The 27,306-nt window shown below is 43.7% G+C and overlaps 1 protein-coding gene across 12 annotated transcripts in view; it reads right to left on the bottom strand.

Moving 5' to 3' along the window:
• Positions 1–23,840, bottom strand: part of polybromo (protein) — an 86,640-nt gene extending 62,800 nt beyond the window's left edge. For 8 of the 12 annotated variants that reach the window (XM_075891311.1, XM_075891320.1, XM_075891313.1 and 5 more), the window contains exons 1-6: positions 23,701–23,840; positions 23,241–23,314; positions 20,595–20,692; positions 19,915–20,062; positions 16,530–16,649; positions 14,372–14,527 (exon numbers count right to left, since the gene is read on the bottom strand). In XM_075891311.1, the coding sequence (XP_075747426.1) occupies positions 14,372–14,527; positions 16,530–16,649; positions 19,915–20,062; positions 20,595–20,692; positions 23,241–23,309 (591 nt within the window). In that variant the 5' untranslated portion in view covers positions 23,310–23,314; positions 23,701–23,840. The remainder of the gene's footprint in view (positions 1–14,371; positions 14,528–16,529; positions 16,650–19,914; positions 20,063–20,594; positions 20,693–23,240; positions 23,315–23,700) is intronic. The other 4 variants (XM_075891315.1, XM_075891323.1, XM_075891319.1 and 1 more) reach the window with 2 other exon arrangements.
• Between the last annotated feature and the right edge of the window lie 3,466 nt (positions 23,841–27,306).

Raw genomic sequence — 27,306 nt, 5'->3', positions numbered from 1 at the left:
ATCAGAAAAAAAAAGTGCACAAATGATGCGAGTAAATATGGTATCTGTCAAAACGCAATCTTAGGATTGAAATAATGAATGTTTAGTCCCACTAAAATGCATAGGTACTGGCCTCGACTATGCGTAGAAATGTGTGAGTGCTCGCTTTGGTCCAGATCAAATGAACCACATAAATGAATAAGGCAGAGTCAAATTACTGGAAGTATACCTTACGAATGACAGAAAAAAGATATTGAGGATCCTTTAGCTAGGCTGACTGACAAAGTGGTAACAAAGGTGACGCTGGTAGATTGGCGCCTATGTTAGGACTTGCAAGCAATGCATGGCTCGGCATAATGTTATAAATACTTATTGTAGATCCTAATGTACCACCACGACTGCTTGAAAAGCCAATACTACAGCTACGCATTTGAACCTGCTCACATATTCCATCCCACTTGAGCAACCAATGACTCCAAAACGAAGCTGTAGGTTGCATGTCGCTTGCTTTATAGGGCGATTGGCTATCAGCTGCTTTTTAAACATGCTTTATTTAAAAAATGTAGAACGCAATAGCATGCTCAGCAAGAAACAGACCAGTAATTTCATTGTTTATGCAACAGCAAGAAACAGGGAGTTTTAATAACGAGAAGAAGATGTTGAGAGGATGCAAAGTTATAGGAATGTGCCAGCTTAGTCATGTACAGCAAAAAGAAAGCAGTTTATATTGCCAATTCTGCATCAATGGAAGCATAACATGATATCAAGGTGTGCTTAAAAGGCTCCATCAAACTTCACATTTGACAATTTTTCTCTGTTTTAAACATGCATGAACTCTCGAATGCACCGAAGAGATATTAATCATTAGCTCAAATAAAGTGGCAAATCATTTTCTTATTGAAATCAGCACTTTGCGTGTGCCTCTGGCTGTACATCTGTGCCAACATGGACATGTTGACATTAGTACTTTCACACTAGCTGAACATTGATTGCAAATGTCTGGTTACATTAAGTAGTGTTGATGTGCACTGCTAAAGAACACTCGCCTGTAGCTCCTGTACCCAAACGTGCAGGCTCATCTTGCACATTGTTTTCAAGCAGTCCACTATTGGGAATCAAAGAGCACTATTATGGGTGCTGGGACACGTTAACTTGAAGCGGGAAACTTACAACGGGGAACAAGAACCACAATTCTGGCTGTTCTGTTGTGAGTGTTATCTTTCTATTAAAACTTATAAAACTCCTGCTTGCGAGCAAAAATCTAGTATACAAGCTTGCAACTAGGTTTGCGCCTACAAGTGGTTTCTGCAGGCAGTACATCTCAGATGACATCGAGAACTCACCCCATTTGTTGAGTGGCTAATCAGCTATGCAATATGTGCATGTTAGAGTGTGAATTGTATTAGGTTGTTTGTAATTGTATCAAAAAAATTACAGCTCTTGTTTTCAAGAAAACAAAGAAGTGAGGGTATGAGGGTGAGGTATATAGAGGGATGTGATGGAACCAAACTGAATACCTTGTTAATAACATGAAAACAGGCAAAACAGGCACAAAATTCTTCGAAGAGCGACCTAGAGAACATATAGGCATGCAGTTTAATGTGTGTTGAATTGAGCATGCTAGCTTGGCTAGCTCTGTCAATAAAGCAACAGAGAATGTCAGGATCGTGGGTTCGGGGCTCATTTCGGGCGCCAAATATGGGCTCAGGGCCATGGCCTAGATGCGAATGGTTAGTAAGAGCCCCCCAAAAGAAGGCACTCGGACAGCAAGGAAGTAAAAATAAAAAAAGAAACCTGGCTTTCACTGCACCAGTTCAGGGGCCAAAGTGACTGGCTGCCATGAAAAAGTGAGCGCAAAAGCGTGCGTGAGCATGCCCAAGGCCGCTCATCTTTCTTATTTCAAGCATGGCAGCAGTCAGTGCCCCATAAAGTGGATGATTACACTTTTTTTGTCTTGTATGCCACATGATTAAGAGAATAGTTGACAATGACTTGATTACGATGAAACCCATTGCAACAACTGAGACGAGAACAAGGACATGTTTTCGTTCATCATGCATCACCAACTCCCCCATATTTTCATGTTAACACCTTGATGAAATCATATGTAAAAGGAAGAGTGTCAGAGCATAAATTTCCCGACTCCCGACGTATCTAAAAGCTACCAAATACTATATTTCGATTTTCCATTGCTGCCCGCTCTGATGATCTATACTTTTTAGGCAAGTACCTTCAGGTACCCCAATAATGGAAGTAGATAACATATTTTAGGCATTCACCAATATACCACATTAAAAAAACAGCTCTTTGCATTCCATAATTGAAGAACCTATTTTCACCCCCCCCCCCCCCCCACACACACCACACACACGTACACAAAATCCCAGACTACCTCATGAGTGTTAGCAACCCATAACTTTTGTTTAAATGGTTTAATAACATCCTTGATGTCTTCCTGCATACAGTTCTGATTTGAGTTTATTGCAATATTGTATATTGTATATTTTAAAAACATCTTGCATAAAAAAAAGCACTTGGATATTTGAAATCTACACACAAACAAACATAAACTAAGCTACGTCAAGAATTTCAGAAAAACATAAAGAGGAGTGTCCCCCCTTAGAGACGGGAAAGAAAAATACTGACAAGATCAGCTATTATCAATGAAATGAGCCACAAACTTTTAACAAAGTAGTTCTGGCTGGACCTCTTCAAAGACTGCAGTGAGGATGGTCCTGATTTAATCGCACTCATGCCTTGGAAGCTGTCTACTTTAGCTATGCGCACTTAAACAAATAAAACCATCAAAACACATTTGTGCAGCTACTACAAGCAACTTTTTCACAAAAAGCACATTAGGTAGGACAGCTTCTAAGCTCTGTAACTAGCTGAAGTATGCTAAATATTTTAGTATATCAAACCTGTAGCCTTAATTTAGGGCTATTATAAACGCTATAAATTCATTTTATATTTATATGGCCGTTGATTTCTGTTGCTTGCTGTATTCACGTTTTATATGTCTGCACATGTTTATGACCTTTGACATAGGTTTCAAAGAAACATACAAAAAACTAAGTGGTACCCATTCAAGAGAGATAACTACACAATATAACCATGAATCATCATTTCACTGAATAGAAAAACTTGATAAAGAGCAAATATGAGTGAATTATCGTTACTTTTTTATTGTTGAAGTTTAATGTCCCATAGCCATGATATACTATATTTACTTGCATAATCGACGCACTTGCATAATCGGCGCACTCGCGTAATAGGTGTACCCCTAGTTTGGTCGCGGAAAATTCATTTTTTAAAAATTCCGGGCGTAATAGGCGCACCCCAAACTTGGCCGTGATCAGAAACGATTCTACCCCTTAGCGGTAAAGTTGGAACACGATCCCCGTGCCCTGAAGAAAAAAAAAGGCAAATCGACGAGCAAATAAAAAAAATTCGAAACGCAACAACCTAACCAATGTGTTTGTCAAAATAAAACTTGGAGAAAAAAAAAGCATCCATGAGTAAAAAAAAAAAGGCTGTTTCATCAATTACTGATACCTCCCAAATCGCCGCGCTCCTTGGAGATCACGTGTACAACACCGGAGTCTTGATCGCCATCACCATCATCAAAGAAAAAGAAACTTCATTTTGCAAGCAGTGTGCGTATGTTGTGGTCGTGTATGCAACTTTGGTTTCACCATGGGAAAGTACGCAAGCTACACGGCTGTATTTAAACTTAAGGCAGTGCAGTATGCGCTGGAGCATGACAACCGGGCTGCAAGCAGACATTTCAGTCTTGGAGAAACCAGTATTTGGTACTGGAGGAATCAAGAAGAAAAACTTAAGGCGAGGAAGAAAACATGACAGGCTTTCCGTGGTGCCAAGATCGGCAGGTATCCGAACGTCGAAGAGCAACTGGTCCGGCATATACGGGAGCTACAAGACAACTGTGCTGTGTCATTGGATATTGTGCAGACTGAGGCGCGCAGAATAGCACGAACGCAGCGCATCGAAGCAAAAGAGTTCAAAGCCAGCTCTGGATGGACAACTCGTTTCATACAGCACCATGGCCTCGCACTGCGAAGGCGGACCTGACCGTAGCATATGAGAACACAGTGGTGCAATTCCGCTGTTTCATTATAAAGCTTCGATAGCAGGAAGACTTCATTTTGTCCCAGATCGGCAACGCCGAACAAACCCCCCTTTGCTTTGATATGTCGCGGAACACGACAGTGGAGGAGAAAGGGCTATGGAGCGTCATCGTCAGAATGTCTGGCGCTGATAAACAATGTTGCAGAGTAACGCTGGCGGTGACAGCGGATGGGCACAAGCTACCACATTACGTTACTTTTAAACGTAAAATGCTACCAAAGGTAAATTTCCCTCAAGGCATCTACGTCAGAGTCCAGGAAAAAGGCTGGATGAGCGCAGAACTCATGGTGAATTGGGTGAAAACAGTCTGGGGTCGGCAACCGGGTGGTCTGTTGTTCCCGTCCATGCTTGTGATGGACAGCTTTCGAGGGCACCTAGTAGACCGCGTACAAGATAAGCTAAAGGAGCTGCGCACTGATCTGGCAGTGATTCCAGGCGGCCTCATATCGATACTGCAGCCTTCCGACGGGTCCTTGAATAAACCTTTCAAGGACAATGTTCAAAGGCTGTACACCACCTGGATGGCTGGAGGACAACATCAGCTGACTCCAGGTGGTAAGGTTAAAAGGCCGCCTGTGGAAATGCTGTGCGCTTGGATTGTGGAAGCATGGCGGCCGATCTCTGACGAAGTCGTCAGGAAAAGCTTCAAGAAGACAGGTATCTCGAACGCACTGGATGCGAGTGAGGATGACATGTGGGGTGCGGATGATTCGGACACCAAAAACGAATCCCCGCTCGACAAGGATGAATGTGTGCTCTCCGACTCGGACTTCAAATAGGGAAAAGGAGGAACACCTATGACTTTTGCGTAAATAAATTTTACCTGTGTATGTGCAGTTGACGGCTCTCGCTTGTTCATTAAAAGGTATGTAGGTATGTTTGTTTTATGGTGAATTAGTTCGTAAAGAATAAAGTCGCCTTTTACTTGACAAATGTGCAAATATAAAGTGCAAGAACAGAGTTGAAACAATTTTTGAAAAGTTTACCCTGCGTAATTTGAGCTGAGTTTTCTGAAAAAAAAAAAAAAAGTGTGCCTATTATGCGAGTAAGTAGTACATATGATCATGAGGGACCTCGCAGTGGAGGGCGCCAAGAATTTCAACCACCTGGGGTTCGGCATATACCCTTTAAAGTGATCTGACCAAGTAAAAAGGTCTTAAGCATTTTCGCCTCTATCGGAAATGAAATAGGACAGAAAATTGGTTCATCATGAGACAATGCAGCACAAGTAAAAAAAAGCAGACATAAAATTAATAAACAGTTATGATATTGCTTATACTGTTTTTTATTAGAAAATTATGAGTAAAAGCCATAACAGCACAAGTAGCGCTCACAGTGAAGAAGCCTTCAAGTGCCAGCTTAAATAACAAGGCATGAAGAGCATCAAAGTGGCACACTGAGAGCGTGGTACCTGCTGGCGTGGTAAACAGGCATGCTCATTAACTGTGGCAACTGTAGGGGCACTGCGATTCTTTCTAGCATGCATCAAAACCCTGAACTCAGGCAAGTGTGTGAGGTAAGCATGAGCCAGCAATAAGAAGAAATGGACACACCATCTGAAATTTGGCATTGCTGCACATATCTCGGCCACACGAGTATTACCAACAACATTATCACATAGGCTGACAATAAGCATGAATTTAGAAAAAAAAAAAAAACGGAGATTGCCTGGATCCAAGTGACGGCATGAAAGAGACTTAAGATCATGACAGGTGAAGCAGTATGTAAATATTGCGCCTGAAGTGCAACCTCACTTACAAACATGCTACGACATACTGAACTGACAGTGACCTTTCGCGTATTTTGTTTATATCGTGCTGCTGTAGTTGGGGTCACAGGACACTCAATCGCCCGTAAAGTTAGTAACAGTAAGTACTGCATAACTTCGTTACAACAAATCTGCTTACAAAAGACAATCGGACATTCTATATCAACAGGCATAGTTATATTGACCTCCCTACAGTGGAACCCCGATTATACGACTTTTAGGAGACCACGCAAAACCACGGTGTATTCCGGGCAGCGTATAATCGAAAAACGAATAATATAGCAATAACACTCAACCTTGCCCCCAAAAATTGGTATAGACCACCTGAATAAGCCCATGGCACGACCTTCTGCCTTCGCTAGAAAGGTAGATAATATTATTTTTGCCAGCGACAGCTAATGGCAGCGTAACTTAGTTGAAAGAGGTGCGAGCGAATCTCTATTCTCAAGTTTAAAAAGAATCGAATCCAACGTGCATCTTTCTACCGATAAATTGAGTCTGAAAATTGTCTGTGCGTAAAAACGAAATCGAAACCGTGTCGCCAATAGCCTCCCGTCAGAAGAGTCAGACACAGTCACAGTCATCGCTATCAAATAATGGCGATTGACCACGAGTGTGCGTAGAATGCCTTCGTGTGTGACTGAGCTATGCACGTTGTAATTCCTGGCCTTGTGAAGTGCAACTAGTGATGTCCCGCTGTTAGTATAAACATAGACGTCAAGTGAAAGTAATCTTTCACAGTGAAAACAACCGCGTCGTGCCCTTATGCATCCGCAAGCCTGGACCCACGTGGTGAGTTAGGCATCAGCGACACCGCCTTATTTGTCATGTTGTTGAGTGTTGTAATAATATACTGTAAGGATGTCTTAGTGTGTTGATCATGATGATTTTATAATAATTCGGCTGATAATATCATCGTTCAAAAGCAGTTAAATAAATGTAAGCGTTGGCTTGGCTCGTTTGGACTGTCTCTACTGTGTCTGCTCACTCTAAAAGCGTGGCTCTCTCCCTTTCGAGACCCCACACGATGTCTCAAAGTACACCATGCTTGATAGCAAATACGAAGAGTTGTCTCACGTTGGTCTTCATCCTAAGATCCGTGGTGGCTTTATCTCTTAATGGCAGCTTTAACGAATCAACACTATTAAAGTCAGTTCGAAACGCGCGTGTACAATGTTAGCGACGAGTGTGGCATGCTATCATAATCTGAGGGGAGGTGAGAGTCAAAGAACGGAAGTTTTTTCCAAAATTACATAATTTTTTGTTTGTATTCGCTTTCACAAGTTCAGTTTATCTACTTTCACAACAAGAAAACTGAAAATTCTAAATAAGCTCGAAGTAGGTTAGAATCACCTTTAAAGAGCACAAGGTGGCTACTACAAACTAAAAATAACTCATTGTATAGAGTTCCCTGGAAACTGTCACCATTGGATTTCGCATAAGGAATTCACTAAAGCCAGATGCTTAAAATCAAGCTTTCATGATAGAAACAATCATCTTAAAAAGCATCTCTCTTCCAAATAGAGTTTTCGCTTACACCTTTAAAATGCATTTCTCTCGAAATCCATTTTTGGGTAACTTCTTGAGTTTCGACATCATGTTTTTGGTACTTCTGATAGCCCGATAGGGATGAAATTTTGCCCACATATTCCTTAATGTGTGAAGGATGCAAGTGTGAAGGATGCAAGTATCTCCTTTAAAATTTGATATCACCTGTATAATTATAACACACATACAGTAATCATTAGTATGGGCTGAGCATTTTGAGAATTCTCACATTGCAATTTTTCTTGTCGACTAGAATGTCATATATACACTTTCATGATTGTTATTTGCATCCTACAGTTAACATGCAGTAATATTGCCACATTAAATAAGCAGCGCCAAGAGAACAACGAAGAACACGCGCAGCGGGAGAAGAAGCCGAGGTTCTCTTCCGATCAGTTTGCCAGTGTTCTGGTACAATTAGAGTGAGTTTCCTGGATTCGACTGCTGCTGTTTCTGCATTGTGACACTGGTGGAGGTGCTGGGTACATGTTCGGGACGCCTGACAACAGCCCCGCATCTGGTCAAGAAAGACTTCCGCGCATCGACACCCCCGTTCACAGCAGCAGTCGAATCCAGGAAACTCACTCTAATTGTACCAGAACACTGGCAAACTGATCGGAAGAGAACCTCGTCTTCTTCTCCCGCTGCGCATGTTCTTTGTTGTTCTCTTGGCGCTGCTTATTTAATGTGGCATTTGCCCCCTCCAGAGAGCAGCGTCCCGATGCTCTTCTACAAAAGGTGGTGGAGTAGATGCATGGTGTAAATCAGTCCGAAAAGTAGGGCTTCATTCGCACAACGTGCACGATTTCTGGTTTTTGCTGGCGAGTTGTCGAGGGGCTGTCCGGAACGACCACGTAATTAACGTCGCTCAGGCGTTGTAAAACTCTGTAGGGGCCAAAATACTTCTTCAGCAATTTTTCGGACAGTCCCCGGCGGCGGATAGGACTCCATACCCAGACTTTGTCGCCGGCCCGATAGACGACATGTCGGTGTCGCAGATTATAACGTTGGGCGTCATAATTTTGCTGCTGGGTGATTCGGACGCGCGCAAGCTGCCTCGCTTCTTCTGCTCATTGGGTAAAAGATGCAGCGTCCAAATCGATGTCATTGCAGTCGTGCAGTAACATGGCGTCAAGCATCGTCGTCACTTCACGGCCATGAAGGAGACTGAACGGCGTTCTTCGTGTAGTTTCTTGCTGCGCTGTATTATAGGCGAACGTGATGTACGGTAGAATGTCGTCCCAGTTCTTGTGATCCACGTCCACGTACATACTCAACATGTCCGCAAGAGTCTTGTTGAGGCATTCTGTTAAGCCGTTGGTTTGTGGATGATAGGAAGTGGTTTTCCGATGGGCTGTTCCACTGAGCTCAAGCACTGTCTTCAGGAGCGCGGCCGTGAAAGCGGCACCTCGATCCGTTATTATGATTGTTGGAGCACCGTGCCTCAGGACGATATTTTCTACGAAGAATCGTGCGGTTTCAACGGCGGTGCCACTTGACAAAGCCTTTGTTTCCGCATAGCGCGTAAGATAATCAGTGGCGACTATTACCCACTTGTTGCCAGCATGGGAAGTCGGATATGGTCCAAGGAGATCCATTCCAATTTGGGCAAAAGGTACCGTGGGCACTTGAATTGGTTGTTATAGTCCAGCTGGTTTTAACGGTGGCGATTTTTGTCGTTGGCAATCGAGGCACGTGCGCACGTAATGCTTCACAATAGCTGGAAGTCTTGGCCAGTAGTATTTCTGTTGGATTCTTGCCAATGTGCGTGTGTATCCGAGATGACCAGACGTTTGCTCATCGTGGCAAGCACAAAGTATCTCCTCACGAAGTGACATCGCTTGGGCATCGCCGGTAGTGCTGGTTATAAAGAAAGACGGAAGCTTGCGATTTTGCGTCGACTACCGCAAGCTGAACCGTGTGACAAAGAAAGACGTATACCCATTACCGCGCATCGATGATTCACTCGACAGGCTGAGGTATGCACGCTACTTTTCGTCAATGGACCTCAAAAGTGGGTATTGGCAAATTGAGGTCGACGAGCGAGATAGAGAAAAAACGGCTTTTGTAACGCCTGACGGGCTTTATGAATTTAAAGTCTTGCCATTTGGATTGTGCTCAGCCCCCGCAACATTTCAGAGACTGATGGATACCGTTCTGTCAGGCCTTAAGTGGCAGACATGTCTGGTCTATCTGGACGATGTCATTGTTTTTTCAAAAACATTTGAGGAACACCTGAGCAGGCTGCTATCGGTATTCAGGGCAATAAGATCTGCCGGCCTGACACTGAAACCCGAGAAGTGTCACTTCGGTTTCAAGGAGCTTCAGTTTTTAGGTCATGTGGTGAGCCATGAAGGTGTTCGACCTGATCCCGATAAGATTGCGGCCGTCAGAAAATTTCCGGTACCAAAAGACAAGAAAACAGTCAGGCGTTTCCTTGGCCTATGCGCATACTACCGAAGGTTTATTGCCAATTTCTCCCACATAGCCTCCCCGTTAACACGACTCACAAGAGAAGACGTTTCGTTCACATGGGGCGACGATCAACAGGTGGCATTTGACGATCTCCGACAACGCCTGCAGACTCCCCCTGTGCTTGCTCACTTTGATGAGGATGCTCCTACCATGGTCCATACAGATGCCAGCAACGTGGGTTTAGGCGCTGTACTCGTCCAGTGGCAAGACTCAGCCGAGCGTGTGATCGCATATGCTAGTAGGACGCTTTCCCGCGCCGAGTCCAACTACTCTACAACGGAAAAAGAGTGTGTTGCTGTCGTATGGGCGGTTATGAAGTTTTGTCCGTACCTCTATGGTCGTTCCTTCCACGTAGTCAGCGACCATCATTCCCTCTGCTGGCTGACCAACTTGAAAGACCCGTCTGGTCGGCTCGCACGGTGGAGCTTACGCCTTCAAGAGTTTGATATGACGGTCGTGTATAAGTCCGGACGGCAGCACGCCGACGCCGATTGCTTATCAAGGTCACCGATAAAGCGCGATGATGACACAGACGATGAGAGCATGGCGTTTGTAGGAGTCGTTGACACCACTACGATTTCGTGCAAGCAGAAAGAAGACAGTCAGTTGCTTCCTCTTATTGAATTTTTGAATGGCCGGACAACAACCGTCCCTAGAAGATTTGCAAGGAGCCTGCCGTCATTCTGCTTACGTAGTGGTGTTCTCTATAAGAAGAACTTTTCCCCCAGAGGAAGCACCCACCTACTTGTCGTTCCGACGTCACTTCGTGAGGAGATACTTTGTGCTTGCCACGATGAGCCAACGTCTGGTCATCTCGGATACACACGCACATTGGCAAGAATCCAACAGAAATACTACTGGCCAAGACTTCCAGCTATTGTAAAGCATTACGTGCGCACGTGCCTCGATTGCCAACGACGAAAATCGCCACCGTTAAAACCAGCTGGACTATTACAACCAATTCAAGTGCCCACGGTACCTTTTGCCCAAATTGGAATGGATCTCCTTGGACCATATCCGACTTCCCATGCTGGCAACAAGTGGGTAATAGTCGCCACTGATTATCTTACGCGCTATGCGGAAACAAAGGCTTTGTCAAGTGGCACCGCCGTTGAAACCGCACGATTCTTCGTAGAAAATATCGTCCTGAGGCACGGTGCTCCAACAATCATAATAACGGATCGAGGTGCCGCTTCCACGGCCGCGCTCCTGAAGACAGTGCTTGAGCTCAGTGGAACAGCCCATCGGAAAACCACTTCCTATCATCCACAAACCAACGGCTTAACAGAACGCCTCAACAAGACTCTTGCGGACATGTTGAGTATGTACGTGGACGTGGATCACAAAAACTGGGACGACATTCTACCGTACATCACGTTCGCCTATAATACAGCGCAGCAAGAAACTACACGAAGGACGCCGTTCAGTCTCCTTCATGGCCGTGAAGTGACGACGATGCTTGACGCCATGTTACTGCACGACTGCAATGACATCGATTTGGACGCTGCATCTTTTACCCAACGAGCAGAAGAAGCGAGGCAGCTTGCGCGCGTCCGAATCACCCAGCAGCAAAATTATGACGCCCAACGTTATAATCTGCGACACTGACATGTCGTCTATCGGGCCGGCGACAAAGTCTGGGTATGGAGTCCTATCCGCCGCCGGGGACTGTCCGAAAAATTGCTGAAGAAGTATTTTGGCCCCTACAGAGTTTTACAACGCCTGAGCGACGTTAATTACGTGGTCGTTCCGGACAGCCCCTCGACAACTTGCCAGCAAAAACCAGAAATCGTGCACGTTGTGCGAATGAAGCCCTACTTTTCGGACTGATTTACACCATGCATCTACTCCACCGTCTTTTGTAGAAGAGCATCGGGACGCTGCTCTCTGGATGGGGGGCAAATGCCACATTAAATAAGCAGCGCCAAGAGAACAACGAAGAACACGCGCAGCGGGAGAAGAAGACGAGGTTCTCTTCCGATCAGTTTGCCAGTGTTCTGGTACAATTAGAGTGAGTTTCCTGGATTCGACTGCTGCTGTTTCTGCATTGTGACAATATTAGCTATTAATGGCTGACAACCATAAATGTTAAGTGGCATAAAAAGTTTGTACAAAATAGACTACACTTTACACATTGTCACGGCACAAAACGAAAACTGTGCCACTTACTATAAAATACTTGAAATCAGCATAGAAGGATATATATATACACACACAAAATTTCATTGCCCTAGGCTACAAATTAATGCAACTTTTTTTCTTTTGTATCACATCTACCCTTACTTAAAGCCCAATTGTATTCTAAATAATTGTCAACCTGTGAATGAGAGTGAAAACATCGCTAAGTAGCACTATTTTGACAGCTGTGATCTCGCAATGCACAAGCAGCAGACAACGCTATTCCAGAGTGAGCATCGGACCAATACTAGTGAGGCACGCTGGAGCAACATGGAAGAGGCCAATCTGAGGCAAAATTCAAACGTCTGGTTTAGTGCACTTGCATCTGAAACAAAGGAATTAGTTGCTATTTATAAAAGAACTTTACAAGCCCAAAATGGTGGTGCCCTGGTCTGCCATTGCGCAGCGTTTTTTTTTTGTGTGCGTGTGTGTGCGTGTGTGAGTGTGCGTATGTGTGCTTGCAATAATTTTCACCACCTCGGCAGGTGCACAAGCTTTCTTACTGTACTTCTACGTAGTTTTTAGTGAACATATTTTGGAATCAGATAAAAAAAAAGGGTCTACAAAAACTGAAAATGTGGTTTTCAATAAAGTTTTAATTTTATGCCCCCCCCCCTCTCAGAATAAATCCGTTTATGACTTGTAATTTTCTTCAATTACAACAGAACCATACATTGTTAACATAAAAGTCTGTTGCAACAGCCTGTGAAGTTTACATACTCCTTTCATAACAGACCAAAATCCTCTTCACTACGGAGGTCTGTTGGAATGGGTTTATACAGTCTACGCTCACTATAACAGACCCACGTACAACAGACTTTCGGATACAACGGATCATTATTCAGCTCAAGTTTGGTCTGTGTATTAAAATTAATGGAGCAGAGTTTGCTTTCAACAGACCACGATACAGCAGACTATCGGCAACAGTGGACGAAATAAGCAGCATTTTCCTTAAAAATTAGGTGCCTAAAGCATACTTTTGCCGTGCTGGCAAGAGCTGACAACGGACTTGACCACGCCGCTCTCTGTGGTGCACTAAAGTTACTCCAATTTCAAATTGCAGCTGGCAACATTGGTGGCTTTCAGCCAAGCCAAGCTTCTAGCTAAGCCAGTTAGAAAGGAGGTGCGTTACATTTTGCAGTCACGCCAATGGTTCAAGTGTTGCAGCTCACTGTTGCAGTTGACCGTCCCTGGCACAATTAAGTGCATGATTACTCAAGGGTGCTCGCGAATCTCTTACCTCGAATTTCTTTTCAACTTAGTGTAAATAAAAAGTTTTTGTTTGTGCTTTGCATTAAATGGTCATCACTCATGGTAGTAACCTTGTTGAGCATTGCAACCAAAGTTTTAAAAGTAAGACATCCTTGAGCTGCAAGCAGGTGAGTTCCACAGTCAAATTAGAATATTAATGTGAGAGGTGCCTGGGAGCTTCTCAGTTGAGAATTCTCAGACCAACTTCAAATCGTCTAGCAAGCCACGGAGGCTGCGTGGGAGCAACAGCTTCCAGCCCCCAAAAGGCAACCACATTTTAGCAGGTATGCCTTTTCATGGTCACAAATAAAGATTTAATTTTAATCCGATCAATAGAAGTGGCTGAAAAAGCCTGCAGAAACGCTTCATTATCGGGCTAAGCTTTGCTGCTAGGTAGGGGCCTCATGGCTCCGTGCACCTACTGTACTAAGACATCCTTGCTCGCTCATTGTTTACAACATGCAGTGTTATGTTGTTAATAACTGATGCTAGTGGTTGAAGTCTTTTGTAACCATATGGTCAAATACATTGAGCATGTATCATCTATCTAGCCTGCCCTATACTGCTGGGTGAAATCAAAAGAATCGTCACACAGCAACGCGAGACCCCCCCCCCCCCCCCCTGCAAGGAGTTAGGATATTTCGGACCCATTTTACCGGATTATGGCAATCCATTGTAACGAGAGAGTGGATGGTACTGTACTGTATATTTAGTCGATTCTAGCAGGCCCTCAAGTGCAACATGCATACGTAATTTTCAATGTCATTCTTTTTTTGGGGAGGGGGGGGGGGGGAAGCAAATTACAGCAGAACAGTAAGGTTAACACTGTAATCAAGCTGGCGCTGTCAATCTGCCTCTGTGATGTTATCAGATGCACCAGAGAGCAGTGTTCTTCTAAATGCTTCCTGCATTAAGAATATGCATGTGAAAACAACATGCTAGATTACTGTGGAGCTTCCAATAGGAAGCAATGCACAGGTGTAAAACCTTCTGAGATATAATGTGCTGTTACACCATGCTCACGAAGTCGAACTGTACCGATCTAGATGGCAGCAGCTGAAACATGGAGCTGATGCAGCGACCCTCGGCATCCGTGGCTGTCATCACTGAAGTAAAGAGCTCCTCATAGTGGTCTTCTTCCGACGACTCAGCCTGGCCTGCTGTGGGTGTCTGCGGCTCCTGAAACCATGTGCACTTTAGATAAGCATCAGTGTTGCACTGAAGAGACAATAATGAAGAAAAACTGATTTGCACTGACAAAATCCAAAGCCAAAGCAACATGGATCACTGTGCATGCCTCCCTGGTTGTGCTACTTGTTAATTTTACAAGCTAGCAAGGAGATTTTAGTTTATTCATTTTCCATGAATGACTTCAGTGCTAATATGCTTCATTGATACTCTTACCAGTTAGACCAAGAGTGCTGAAATTTATACATGAATCTCACTCAACCACGTTAAGTAACATAGCCTTTCATCCTTTTTAATGCTTGACAGACACAACTAATTTTAGAAGGTCATGATAAGCTCTGCATGGTTTCCATATGTAATGGCTCCTGTTCCCATCCAAAGCCTTTATATTTGAGAGCTCATCACATTGTGTACATTTATATTTCAAATGCAAGCTTTTGAAAGGAGGCTACTCTAGACCTCCACTATTCTCTAGACAAGCAGTGTGTCTAGTGAAGATGCTCTAGACATGCCCTAGGCTCGCTACACAGTTTAGAATTCATTATAGTTGCCCCTACAGGGGAAATTTAGCTTGACACTGCACCATGATCAACGCCTGCAGTGGCTGCTTCAGTAAAATAATGAATAAAGAACAAGCACTACTGGCCCTGCACCGTGAAACATAACGGTCGATGGACTCAATCCCTCTCATTTGGGCACGTTCCCAATACAGTAGAATCTTGATGATACGATTACAGTTGATGCGAGTTTAGCGATGATACGAAATTTAAGGTTGTTTTGGGTGGACTATAATATATAAAATACGCCGTGATTCGGTGTTACATGAACTGTTTCACCAGCCACCGTGGATGATACGAATGTGCAATTGACCGCTGCACGCAAGCAGCTCAACTTGGCTTGTCTGTGGGAGGAAGGCCCGTTCACTCTTGGCCTCGAAGGGAGTGAATGCGGCAGAATTCGCTGAAATTTTCCTTCTTTTAGTGGCCGGCAAAACAAGTCGCGAGGTTGACTTGAAAAAAATCAGTCTGAGACCAATTTTCCCGCCACGCGATGGCAGATCGCCTTTTTGCTTCATGGCTTTTGCAACACCGGCTGCTCTAGCGCTCAAACCACGTGATGTAAACAAGCAGCCACAAATTCAACATGGCGGCAAAGGCATCGGCGGTGGAACGTGTCGGCGCTATTGCGAACTACCCATGCTGCACGTCAAAGCTCACAGCCTTGACAAAGACGCGTTCATCCAGAGCCTGGTTCGGATTACATCGCTATGAACACCGAAAGTAAAAGAAGGTGAAGCAGCAGTGAGTCGGCATGTCCTAATGTGTCTCACTTTTGCACTGTGGGCTGAATTTGTAGTCGCCACTGCCAGTGCATCCGCTGATGTCGTTTCTGCTGGCTATTTCCCGAAACAACGATTGTAAAGGTGTAAACTGTTTCTTTTTAGTGCTTCGTATGCATAACTAGAACTCGGTACGAACTTTAATGCTGAAAAAACGGGCAAAATGGAATAAATTCTCAAGTGGCGATGGCAGCGGTGGCATGTACGAGGGGCAGAACAAATGTGGCCGCTTTCAAAGGGCACGGACGTGGTTTTCATGCCGCTCCAGCCGCTTGAATTTTCCAGGACTGATTTTTTCCTGTCGACTTTGCGGTGCGGTTTTCCGGCCACTTTAGCGGCAAAGCGAGAAAATTTTCAATGAGTCAGGCCGCTTTCGCTCCCTTTGATGTCAAGTGAGATCGCGCCGCACCAGCAGCATGAGTGACGAAATCGCGGCACTTTGTTGAGAAAGAGTGAAGCCAGGACGGTTCAAAAGACTATCATGAACTTTTTCAGCCAAAAGTATATAGTTGCCAATAAAGTTCTTGTTCATTTTCACTATCAGCTCAAACTTATTTTTGGTTCATACGATTTCGAGATGATACAAATATTCTGCGTGTTTCTATGAATTCGTATCATGGAGATTCTACTGTAGCACCATTAGTTGATGCTCACTTTATCCATGTCTTCGTCGTCCTGCTCTTCAGCCCTGGCATTGGCAGCAAGCAGGGCAGCTCTCGCAGACTCGAACCCCTGCCACAGTTCGCAAGCATCCCGGTATGCTTGTGTACCTTCCTGCAAAGAAGACATGGAAACAATGCCGAGCATAATAAGTGTAGCCTAAGGGTCTCGTTCTGGCACACTTGATGCCTTCAGGTAATGTGCAAAAGATTATTGCTCACTTGCCAGCCCACAAAGAGTGTTCCACACTTGCAGCTGTGACGCTGACAGCACATATATACACATATATACCCTCTAAATACACACACACACACACACACACACACACACACACACACACACACACACACACACACACACACACACACACACACACACACACACACACACACACACACACACACACACACACACACACACACACACACACACACACACACACACACACACACACACACACACACACACACACACACACACACACACACACACACAACACACACAACACACACACACACACACACACACACACACACCTTTAAATACACATATATACCCTCTAACGTGAACGGAGGAATGTACACCACTGTAGTTCAGTAATGGAGCATCGGGTGTGTTATCTGAAGGTCGCAGGTTAAAACCCAGCCAGTGGCGAGTTATCTTTTCGTCCAGTCTTTTTGCTTCATATATACATTACCATTACTTCAATAACATCCCCTGTATCTTATTTGGCATCATTTTTTGTTAGTTGTCATTAATATTGTGTCTAACAAAGAAAATTAGCCCTTAAATTTATGCTTCTTTTCTTCATTCATATGCAAGATTGCAGGACAACATTGAACTGAGTTTGTAAAGACATGCTTCTATCTAACAAGAAAAAAAACAACAACAGAAATTATGACATATACAAAAATGTACTTCAATCTAAGAGGCACAATCTGAGAGAAATTCATTTTTTCATTGAACAGGACTTCCCCAACTGAGTCTTACTGTAAGCATTACCATTGGGCATGCCCTGTGGCAAAGCAGTTTCTAGATGTAACATCGCATATCTTGCAAATCACTTTTGCTTCCTGCCTGGTTTTCTAGTCGCACTTGCATTCCTTACAGTTTCTTTAAAATACATTCATCCGAGCTGGCACTGAAATGTAAACTGAGAAAGCTTGAAGCAGAAAGCAAAGCAGACTGCTGTTCTGGGCTAGTTTGCACAGTAACAGATGCACAGTAACACACACAGTTTGCACAGTAAGTGCTTTCAAAGTCCAACAAAAAGACCACCAGGCCTGCGCAGAACACCCAGCACAGTCACAGCGAAAGCTGGAAAAATGAGCTTTCTAGAGCCTTCTTTAAGGTCTTTGGGACCAAAGAGTGACAAAAAAATTCATTGTTTAAAATTGACATATTTGGTTTTTGCAAGTATTTTTCTATCTCTCTGCAAATTTTCGCACACCAGGAAGAAGTAATTTTTTGCAATGTAATTCAAACTGTCCAGATTCTTAGTGCTGTTAACATGTAGAGCCTGCAAAAAATGGGGAACTAACTTTGAGGCTTCTTTATAATTTGCCGGCACCTGAGTTAGAAGCTCTGCTACGAATTTATGAGCACCTCTATGAGGATTGCAAAACATCCACACCATGATTGTTGCTTTTTGAAAAAGCTGTATGTGTTTGCAGTTTCTTCTATTTTTCTCAAAAAAGTAAATTTACAACTGTTCAATTTGGAGCCCTCCATATTTTTGCAGCTAGGACAGGTACAACAATAATTCTCTTTGCAACAGAAACCTGTATGTGTGTAGAATGCAAGTATGGGAGGAGAATTTAGAGCACAAGCCTTTTCAATTAATTATCAAAATTGTAACACGATTCCAACTGCTTTAAAAAATGGATAGTTATTTTGCTGTAAAATAACCAAGAAGGGCCTAAAAACAACAAAAAAAAAAACTCTTGCACACTTTCAACCTATATTCATTAGTCTATGTTGGCGTATCTTAAATATCACTTTTAATTAAGCACTTTTTTCTATGGCAGCCTTAAACAATAGGGGGCAAACTTAAGTTCTCAAGAACAGGATGAGTTCCAGTAAATATAGTTAAATATTTAAAATCAGCAGAAAAAACTGCATAATCTTGTGCAGTTCGATCAAGAACACTGAAGAAATAAACAAAAAATGTCTAAGACTAGTTTGCCCCCTTCAATGTTCTTTGGGTAACTGCTACAAGAACACTCGCAGGGCACCCAGTACGCCATAAAACACAATTTTTGTGTAGTAGGAAAGCATTCACCATGCCATTCTTCGTCATTCTTTGGAGAAGTGCGGTTGCAGCTACACACATGCGATGAATTTTGTGCATTTTTTTCCTGCTGTGGCTGACAACAATGAACAATTATGGCTCAGAATTTTCTAATGGGTTGGAGAATTCCATGATTCACTCGTTACACAACTTGCATTGTTTGATGCCTCGTTATTCTTTTGCTGTTATAAAACACTTTATTACTTATATTAATGAGATTCCTCAACAAGAAGCCTACCTAGGGTCAGTTTACAATGCAGCTTCAAGCACAGGCATGGCTCAGTGGTAGAATATTGGGCTGCCACGCAGTGGACCAAGGTTCGGATCTCATAGTGTCATTGGTGTTTTTTATTTACGTTTTTTTTTTCTTATTTCGTGCACTAGTGATTACAGAAAACGACCAATAGTGTCATTGGTGTTTTTTATTTATGTTTCTTATTATTAGTGTTTTTTATTTACGTTTTCTTATTTCGTGCGATAGTGGTTGCGAAAACCGGATGCGGCGGATAACTACGGCGCATGTGACTCTTGTTGTGATCTTATGACAGCTTTCGCTGAAAAACAGCAGCATTCTTAGACTTGGTGCTGCTAATTCACCACACACCCCCACGACACAAAATCTACTGCAACTTCAAAAAACACTCAAAATATGTCTCATGGCAAAAAAAAACAACATAAAGAAAAAGAACTATAGTTCTTCACAACACACGGCGCAGAGTGTCTCAATAACAGCAATTCAAACCATTGACAGAGGGCTATCAACGGCATTTGAGTGTGATGCAGAAAGCTGTAATTATCGAACATGAATAAAATAACAAGGTCAAGCAGTTTAAGAGAAAATAAAATCAGTTCTACAAGGGGGATATGGATCTATCAACTACCTCCAGCACTTCCACATTCCTTCCAAAGAAACTGGAGCAGCTTTATATGCCAGTGTTGCTCTCTCATGTCTCAGTTGTGAACTCAGAAAGTCAGTTCTGTTACATTTCACAGGACGAACAAGACCAGCAGCCACTGCTGCAGCAAGGTCACAGCATTTGCAATAAACGCAAGCCCTATACCACAACATGTGATATGTGAGAAATGTACCTTATAGTATGTTTTTGCATTAGAAACCAGGAGAGCAACGTCACTGGTCATCTGTTCCAGATCCGTGTACTCTTCGGCCTTGATCTTTTGGTTGATTCGTAGCATGTCCATTGGATTGGTCACCAATTCATAATAATCGGCCTGGCTTCTGGCACAAAATGCAGTGAAGAAAGAAAAATAAAGCAGGATAAAGGGCATTATTAAACTGTGCATGGTTTTGTCAAAAGTTGCAGATGCAAAAACCAAATTTTCACTGATCTTCAGTGGGTCGTTAAGAAAAGTGCTGACTGTGTAACCCACTACATTCGTTGCTCTAAATACAGCTAAGGAGGAAAGACTGCCGGGAGAATTGACAATTCGTTGCTAAATAAAGTAGCACTAAAGACAGGCAACAGAAGATATGGAGGAACACATGAGGTAGCAACCATGAGCTTGTGTTGTGAGTGACCTAGTCTCTTGTGGCGTGTTCTTCAGCACTTTTTCATTTAGCTTTTAATACTGTCAAGCTACCGCAAAGCATCAACTTATCAGCTTCTCCTCCAAAGAGCTGGTTAGCTTAACTGGGCAATTCTCTCAGAGTAAATAAGCTTATAGAGAGCGCTACATGAGCAATATGCTCCCAGAATTACTCATTTAGATCAAACTACGAAAACATAGAAATGAATATAAGGATGCATTACCTTTTCTTTGGAGTGCGAATAAAGTTTTCACAGAGAAGATGGCCATCTTCACTCTTGCAGTTTTGCAGGGCACTATAGAGTGACTGTAACATTTCAGGCTGCAAAAGAAAAAGTGTCGAGTCAGTTTCATCAATTTAGATGGCAGTGAAATGGCTCCAACTTTTCTTTTACACCCCCCAAACAAGCCCTCCAATTCATACATAGATTGTAGTGATCAAGTTTTCCAAAAGCACGACGACGCGCAGACCCTTCGAACAACGATTCCCGCGTTTCTTTTGTCACCTGACCTTTCCCCCTCGTACGTGCAGTGATGCCAACTTATCATGGGCAACTTGACGTACCACTGAGTTTGTCGATTTGTCGATCGGTTCTTTGCGCTACAAAACGACGCCTTGGCCCTGAAGTGATGCAGTTTTGGCCAACATTTACAGACCTGCAAACATTGTACAAGAAAGTATCTATAACTGTTGGTTTTGACTGCGCAGTCCACATTTTAATTTTCCTGTGCTGCCCTCTGCGGTTTTGTAGAGCCAGAGACTACCGGGAGAAGTGACATTGCTAGAATGAAAACCTTCGAGATACAGAGGCGTCTTACAACTTTACCACTAGGGGAGAGGTGCTTCTTGCACCAAACTAACACCCCGCACCGCAATGACACATGCTCATGAGGGCGAAGCCCTGCTTGGTCGTTGACTCTGTGCCGATGACATATCAGTGACGTCGTGTCACGTTGCCCAAGTGGGCAGTGTCACGCCCACAAACTACACCTTCCCCTCCCTATGGCAGAGAAGGGTGGCGAGGCCGCGAAAAATTTTAAACTAGCTGAAACTAATGGTCTAAGCCCTGTAACTTCCTTATTATTCGCACGTATTTGCAAAATTCTTGTGGCAGCATGTCCACATAGCGAAAATGCACCTATTTATCTTCCCTATAATTTTTGACCTCAGGATTGTTAACTGGCCTCTTTAAACTTCTGAGTGGTAGTTTGACATGAATAAGCGCTTTTCAATGTAGCAATAATTTATGAGCACAAGATATGCTTGTAGCATAACTTTGGCCCCATATGCTGCTACATGTTGAAAAGAAATGTGACTTGACACCAGTTTTTAGACCTTCGAGGCACCCCCCCACTGATGCCATATGCCCCATTCGCGTTTCCACAGGGCAGCTCATGCTAAAAACACAATTAAGAGGAATCCTTATGACTGAGATAACTTCTATTTCAGAACTGAAATGCATGTGAAGCACAGAAGTATATTTGTTAAACAGTAGCTGAGCTCATCAGAAGAAAATTTACTGCATTTAGGGCAGAAAGCTGAATTCTGCCCAGCTGTAGAGAAGCAGAATTTGAATTCACAGTCTCAAAGGTACTTCGGAGACTTATTTAAGATCCGAAAACAATTTTTAAATATTGATGTTTCTCTATGAATTTCTAACTCTGGCTCAAAACTAGATATTGCAGCCCTGCAAGCTGTATCTGCTGTTGACAATTGACAGCTTCAGCAAAATTTTACAATGCTTACAAAAGTCGTGCAAGTCATGATCACAAATTAGAAGCATACTCTAGCATAATTCGTCAATACTGTCCCCTCTAAATGTTCAGGAGAAAAAGTCAACAGATTTGAGACATTGTATATCATTGCAGATGTTTGAAAAAGACAATAAACTTCTCACTGCAATGCCTTTGTCTGCAGCCGCAGACCCATGAATATGATTTTCAACATTGGCATGTGCAAGATACCTCTATGGGGGGGGGGGGGGGGCAACAGTTTTTTTGCAGGACTCCTCCCTGTTATGTCTGTGTATGGGATTGACTCTCTGTGTCCCCCATTAAGTCACAGCAACCCCCTCCTTATTATGTCAATATAAGGGGCTGCCTCAAGCCATTCCTATGGTGTTTGTGCATCAAAAAGATAAGATGGCCTTTCCAAGATTACTTTACCATTTTGGATACAAGAAACATCATCAATAAAGGTCTGGTGGTTGCAAAAGAAATAATTTCTGTTTTCATAATTTTGGAAGTGCCAAACGAAAGGTTTCCCAACCAGTTACACATTACCAGAACAACTAATGACAAATGCCACACATTCTTTAGAAGTGTGTCTCTTTTTTTTCATTTTTACAGTAATCAACTCGGACGCTGGGAGGGCCAGCTGCTGGATTTGGCAGGCAATTCAATTGTGCAGACTAATTTTACTGGTCTAAGTAGAAAAGATACTAACTGCTCAGTGGACCCATACCACTAAATTTGTCGTAAAATTGTAACTCAATATTGGTAGCGCTTTTGTTTTTTTGTTTTAAGTCAAATGATTCCGAGAAAAAATAAAGGTCACAGCAGAAACACTTCAATAAAGGGCAAACAAAAATCACAGAATCTGCTTTTGCAATTACCTGGCATGCGGGAAAGCTTAAGAGGATTCGGAAAGTTTGTTGCGGAGCAAGATCACAAGACACACTGGCACTATAGACACACTGTCACTGCAGAAAACAATGAACCAGATGACGCTTTTCTTAAGCAACGCACGCATCACTTAGCCCGTTCACAATTAAGTCGAAGCTGGCCACACAAAGCTTGAAACATTAGCATGAAACAACTTACGGCGCCAGCTGCTGCAGCGTAATAGCTCATCCGACTAGATGACTTACCAGGTCAAGAATTTTGCTACGTTTCTTGTCGTCAGCTCGATCATCTTCGGTTTTCTTGCGTTTTGGCATGGTCTCTGTACAGAAAAAATAACCCTACATGAGAACACGGGGTCCGGTAAACATACAAGCACTCAGACCTATAAATAAACCAACCACCTTTTCAGAACGCTACGCGGTTATAAACGCGTGAAACTTAATTTTGACCCAATTTACGACAACGCCTAGCTTACCGAAATCGCGTTACGTGTTTACATGGTCACCGCGATGACGCCACGGCGATAAAAACAAACCGATGCGATTGCATCCGGCAGTTTTCATTGAATAATGTTGGCAAGCGCAGGCATCGCTAGCAACGCACAACATCTCAAGCGTTGCAACGCTAGACGGAGACGATCAACTCGCGAGGGCCGATGTAGTAACCTTGTCGTAACAAAGACCAAAAAAGCAAGCTGGGCTTTACCAGTGGGTTGAGATGCCGACAGAGACGTTGACCACTTGGACGGAGCTTTATTCAAGCAGCTTTTGTACCTAAAAGTTTGCAGCTAACTAATTTGACAGTGTCAATGCTGCCGCATTTTGCAACACTCAGGCTGTCCAGGTATTTTATGAAACTCCATGGGACGCCTCGAATGAATTCACGCAGGAACTCGTTTATCTAGAGAAACAGCGAGAAGAAGAGTATGCAGCATCAGCGTGCAGAGAAACCATAGAAACAAAAAAAAAACAGAAAAAGGTCGAAAAGCTAAAACAATGGAGCAATGAATTTTCTTGATGAAGGTGCGTATGCAGCGCTACACCGTAACGTTAGCCCGTATTAAGCAATGCATTAACTGCATTAACGTCTTTTTGAGGTGGCGTTACCGGCGTTGTGATTATGGCCATTCCTCCATGATAATGGCGGCCTACTATTCGTGGAGCAGTTGCCTGTTGGCGGCGTTCCGTTAGTGTTTCACTATGTTTGCGGTAACGCGATTTGTGTTTGTTTCAGCGTAAGCCATGTCGAAGCCACCCTTTAATCGTCACAGGCACTGCTTCGTACCAGGATGCAAGAGTGACAGCCAGCGAAAGTTGTCGCTGTTCGCTGTTCCTTCCGATGAAGCACGGTTTCAGGCTTGGAAGAAGGCTCTTTCTGGTTACGGAAAAATCCTCGAGAAGAAGTGCGTCGTCTGCGAGAGGCATTTCGAGAGCCAGTATGTCTGCAAAACGTACAAGCACACAATTAACGGCCTACTCGTAGAGATACCGCGCAACAGGCCGCTGCTGAGACCGGATGCTGTTCCCACTCGATTCTTGACGCGCCCACTGCGAGCCCGCCGCCTATCTACAGCACAAAAACGCTCTAGGGGGCGGCCAAGGAAGAGAAAAACCAGCGTCGAGGAAACGAACGAATCTACTGAAGAAGCTCCAGCACCGGTGGCGAAAGATTCACCGTCAGCCCCACTCGAGTCACTCGAGTTGTCTGTTGAGGACCAGGAGGAAGGCGCGTTGGCTTGCGAGCCCGCCGATATTGAATACGGCATGTCTTCGGATGCCTGTGACGATTTGGACTGCGTTGAGCAGGTGATCGCGCTTCCTTCTCCACTGTCCACGCCGACCCCAACGGTAAGGCGAACTGTGGTACCTCATATAGTAACCGCGCGAAAAGCGTCCCCTTCGCCTTCTGGAAGTGTTGGTCGCGTACCGAGTTCTGCGGCTGCAGTACCAGTGACGCCTGTGCTTTCCTGCGCAGTGTCGGCTACGACTGCTACATCCACGGCCGAAACAGCTGTTTCGAAGGGTGTCACAGCAATCGTAAAGAGTCCGCTGTGCAGCCCGCCAGTACCCGGTGTCGAAGCGCCGGCATTCCTGGCAAAGTTCGAGAAATCCTCGCTGCCTAATCGGTTCTGGTCGGTTCATCATGTGCAGCATTCGAGCAGGCACGTGGCTTTTAGCTTCTGCACGATGTTCGGCTGTAAGCCGACAATCACGAAGTTTGTGTCTTGCGAGGAGCACGGCGACGGCAGCATTACCTGTCGAGCCACCATCGATGGCGTAGACGTCAAGACGACCAGGGTGACCGACGCTGAGGGTGTTCAAGAATTTTTGGCCAAATTGGATGCCCTCGCTTTCTGTCAGGGTGCAGCGTTGGCCGAAGAGTTCCCCTTTTTGAGGGCGGACGAGTGCAAAGTTCACAAGGAGAGGATTCACAGCGCCAAATGTGACCTACTTACCCCTGCCACCAGTAGACTGAGTGACTTCTGCAGGCATCTACGTAGGGTTTTGCAGAACAAAGCCACTTACGTCAAGAGAAGAGCCTCGACGAAATGTGCCTCGGAGAACGCAGCACCGGCTCGCAAAACTGCAGCCAAGGCAGAGCCAAAATTTCAACACCCTGCCACATCTACCACGAGTGCTGGTCGATTGGAAGCTGCTGGAACAGTTTACCAGTTGGCCCAGCCCACTAAGCTCTTGGTTCAGACTTGTATACAGGCATCGAAAAAGGACCGTGCACAGGCATCCGGAGGTAAAGAAGAAGAGTGGGCCCTTGAGTGCACTTACTACCCCGTGCATACGACCTGTGCTTCCACAAGTTGAGACTGTTAGTTGTACAAATAAACAACCACTTTACAGATCGATTGATGTAAGAGTTACTTACCTTTTCAAAGAAGGAAAGAAGTGTAAATTTAAGGGCATATTTTCTGTGGTAGGTTGTACCTTTTGAATGTTTCCTTTTACTAGTTGAATTCTCATACTTTCCCGTAATGCACAATTGCTATTGCGTTACATTATAAACCGTGGATTTGTTATTGACTCCTGTAGGGCTATTTGGTAAGCATTCACGATGAACTGTCTGTTCCACTGCAGATTGATTGCATAGAGATGGAGAATCAGCAAGCAAGCACCAGCAGGACTTGAGCTCTCACCAATTAGCACACACAAAATTATCAGTTGTCTTAGTGGACCCTGTTGACACCATGACTATATATCTGCCAATGAGATCAGCTTAAACCCTCTGCGGCCTCCTAAAAAACACTGTTTTAACCATCTTGTGTACAAGTGCGAACTTAATTTTCACCCTAAATTTAGCAAGATGTAACACACATTACATTCAATTTTGGCAGCTGTCTTGACCTGCACAAAAAGATGTTTTTAGTTTCATATTTTTGCTCCGTATTAAGAATGAAGTTCCGTATTTTGACTGAGTCGAGGACTGGCACCCATACTACATTGGCACAAGAAAGAGATGGAAAGTGAAACAGCTACAAGTGAGGCTCTCTTGTTGCTGGTTCTGCGAGTGAAGCCCCTCATTTAGAACCTCACTGGCTGACCGGGCCTGGTCAAGGCCTCCAATTTGCTTCCAAAGTCCAGTTCACAGCCTTGTCTACCATAGCCAATTGAGTGTTTCATTATGAAACTGCAGCATTATGCAGCTGTTTTGTGGTCTCTAGGCCAGTATTTTTGCATTTTTTTATCTTAAAAAGCTTACTTATCTCTCTTTTGCGGTAGTACCACTATTTTGCTTTCTCTGTTAGAGCTATCTCTATTACCTATAATGCAAGAACATGGTGTACTTTAGAATTCATTATGTCGCTGGTAAATCTGTATCTGCAATTCTTCGCTTCCTGTTACTGCAGTTTTATTTATATTCAGAAAAAGATCACATTCACCACTTTTCTCTTTTACCTTGAGAATAAAAGACTTATCCTTCATTGTTCCCGAGCATGTGTTTTGATGACGCAGGCTGTTTAGCTTGGCTCCTGTATCATCCTATATTTCTGAGTAAGTACATATAGAGTGTACAAGTAAGTATGGAGACAGATTGCATTGCAAAAAGGCCTCTTGAAGGGGCACTGGTACATGTTGCCTTGATGGAAACTGCGTGGACATAGGACAGAAGAACACACGTAAACAATGGAGTGCAAGTTTATTGCAAAAGGAACATAAATATGCAAAAAGTCAAGAACAATGCGATGCCGCCTACTCTGTACACATTAGGAACACAATAGGTAACTGCATTATAATCGTAACGTGCACCTTGTATCAAGAGAGTGCCATTGAGTCCGACAAGTACAAAATTTCCTTTTCA

This window comes from Rhipicephalus microplus, chromosome 1 (genome assembly GCF_043290135.1).
Source record: "Rhipicephalus microplus isolate Deutch F79 chromosome 1, USDA_Rmic, whole genome shotgun sequence".
NCBI lineage: Eukaryota > Metazoa > Arthropoda > Arachnida > Ixodida > Ixodidae > Rhipicephalus > Rhipicephalus microplus.
The sequence above is the reverse complement of the archived record's forward strand: the minus strand, read 5'-3'. Positions and strand labels throughout refer to the sequence as shown.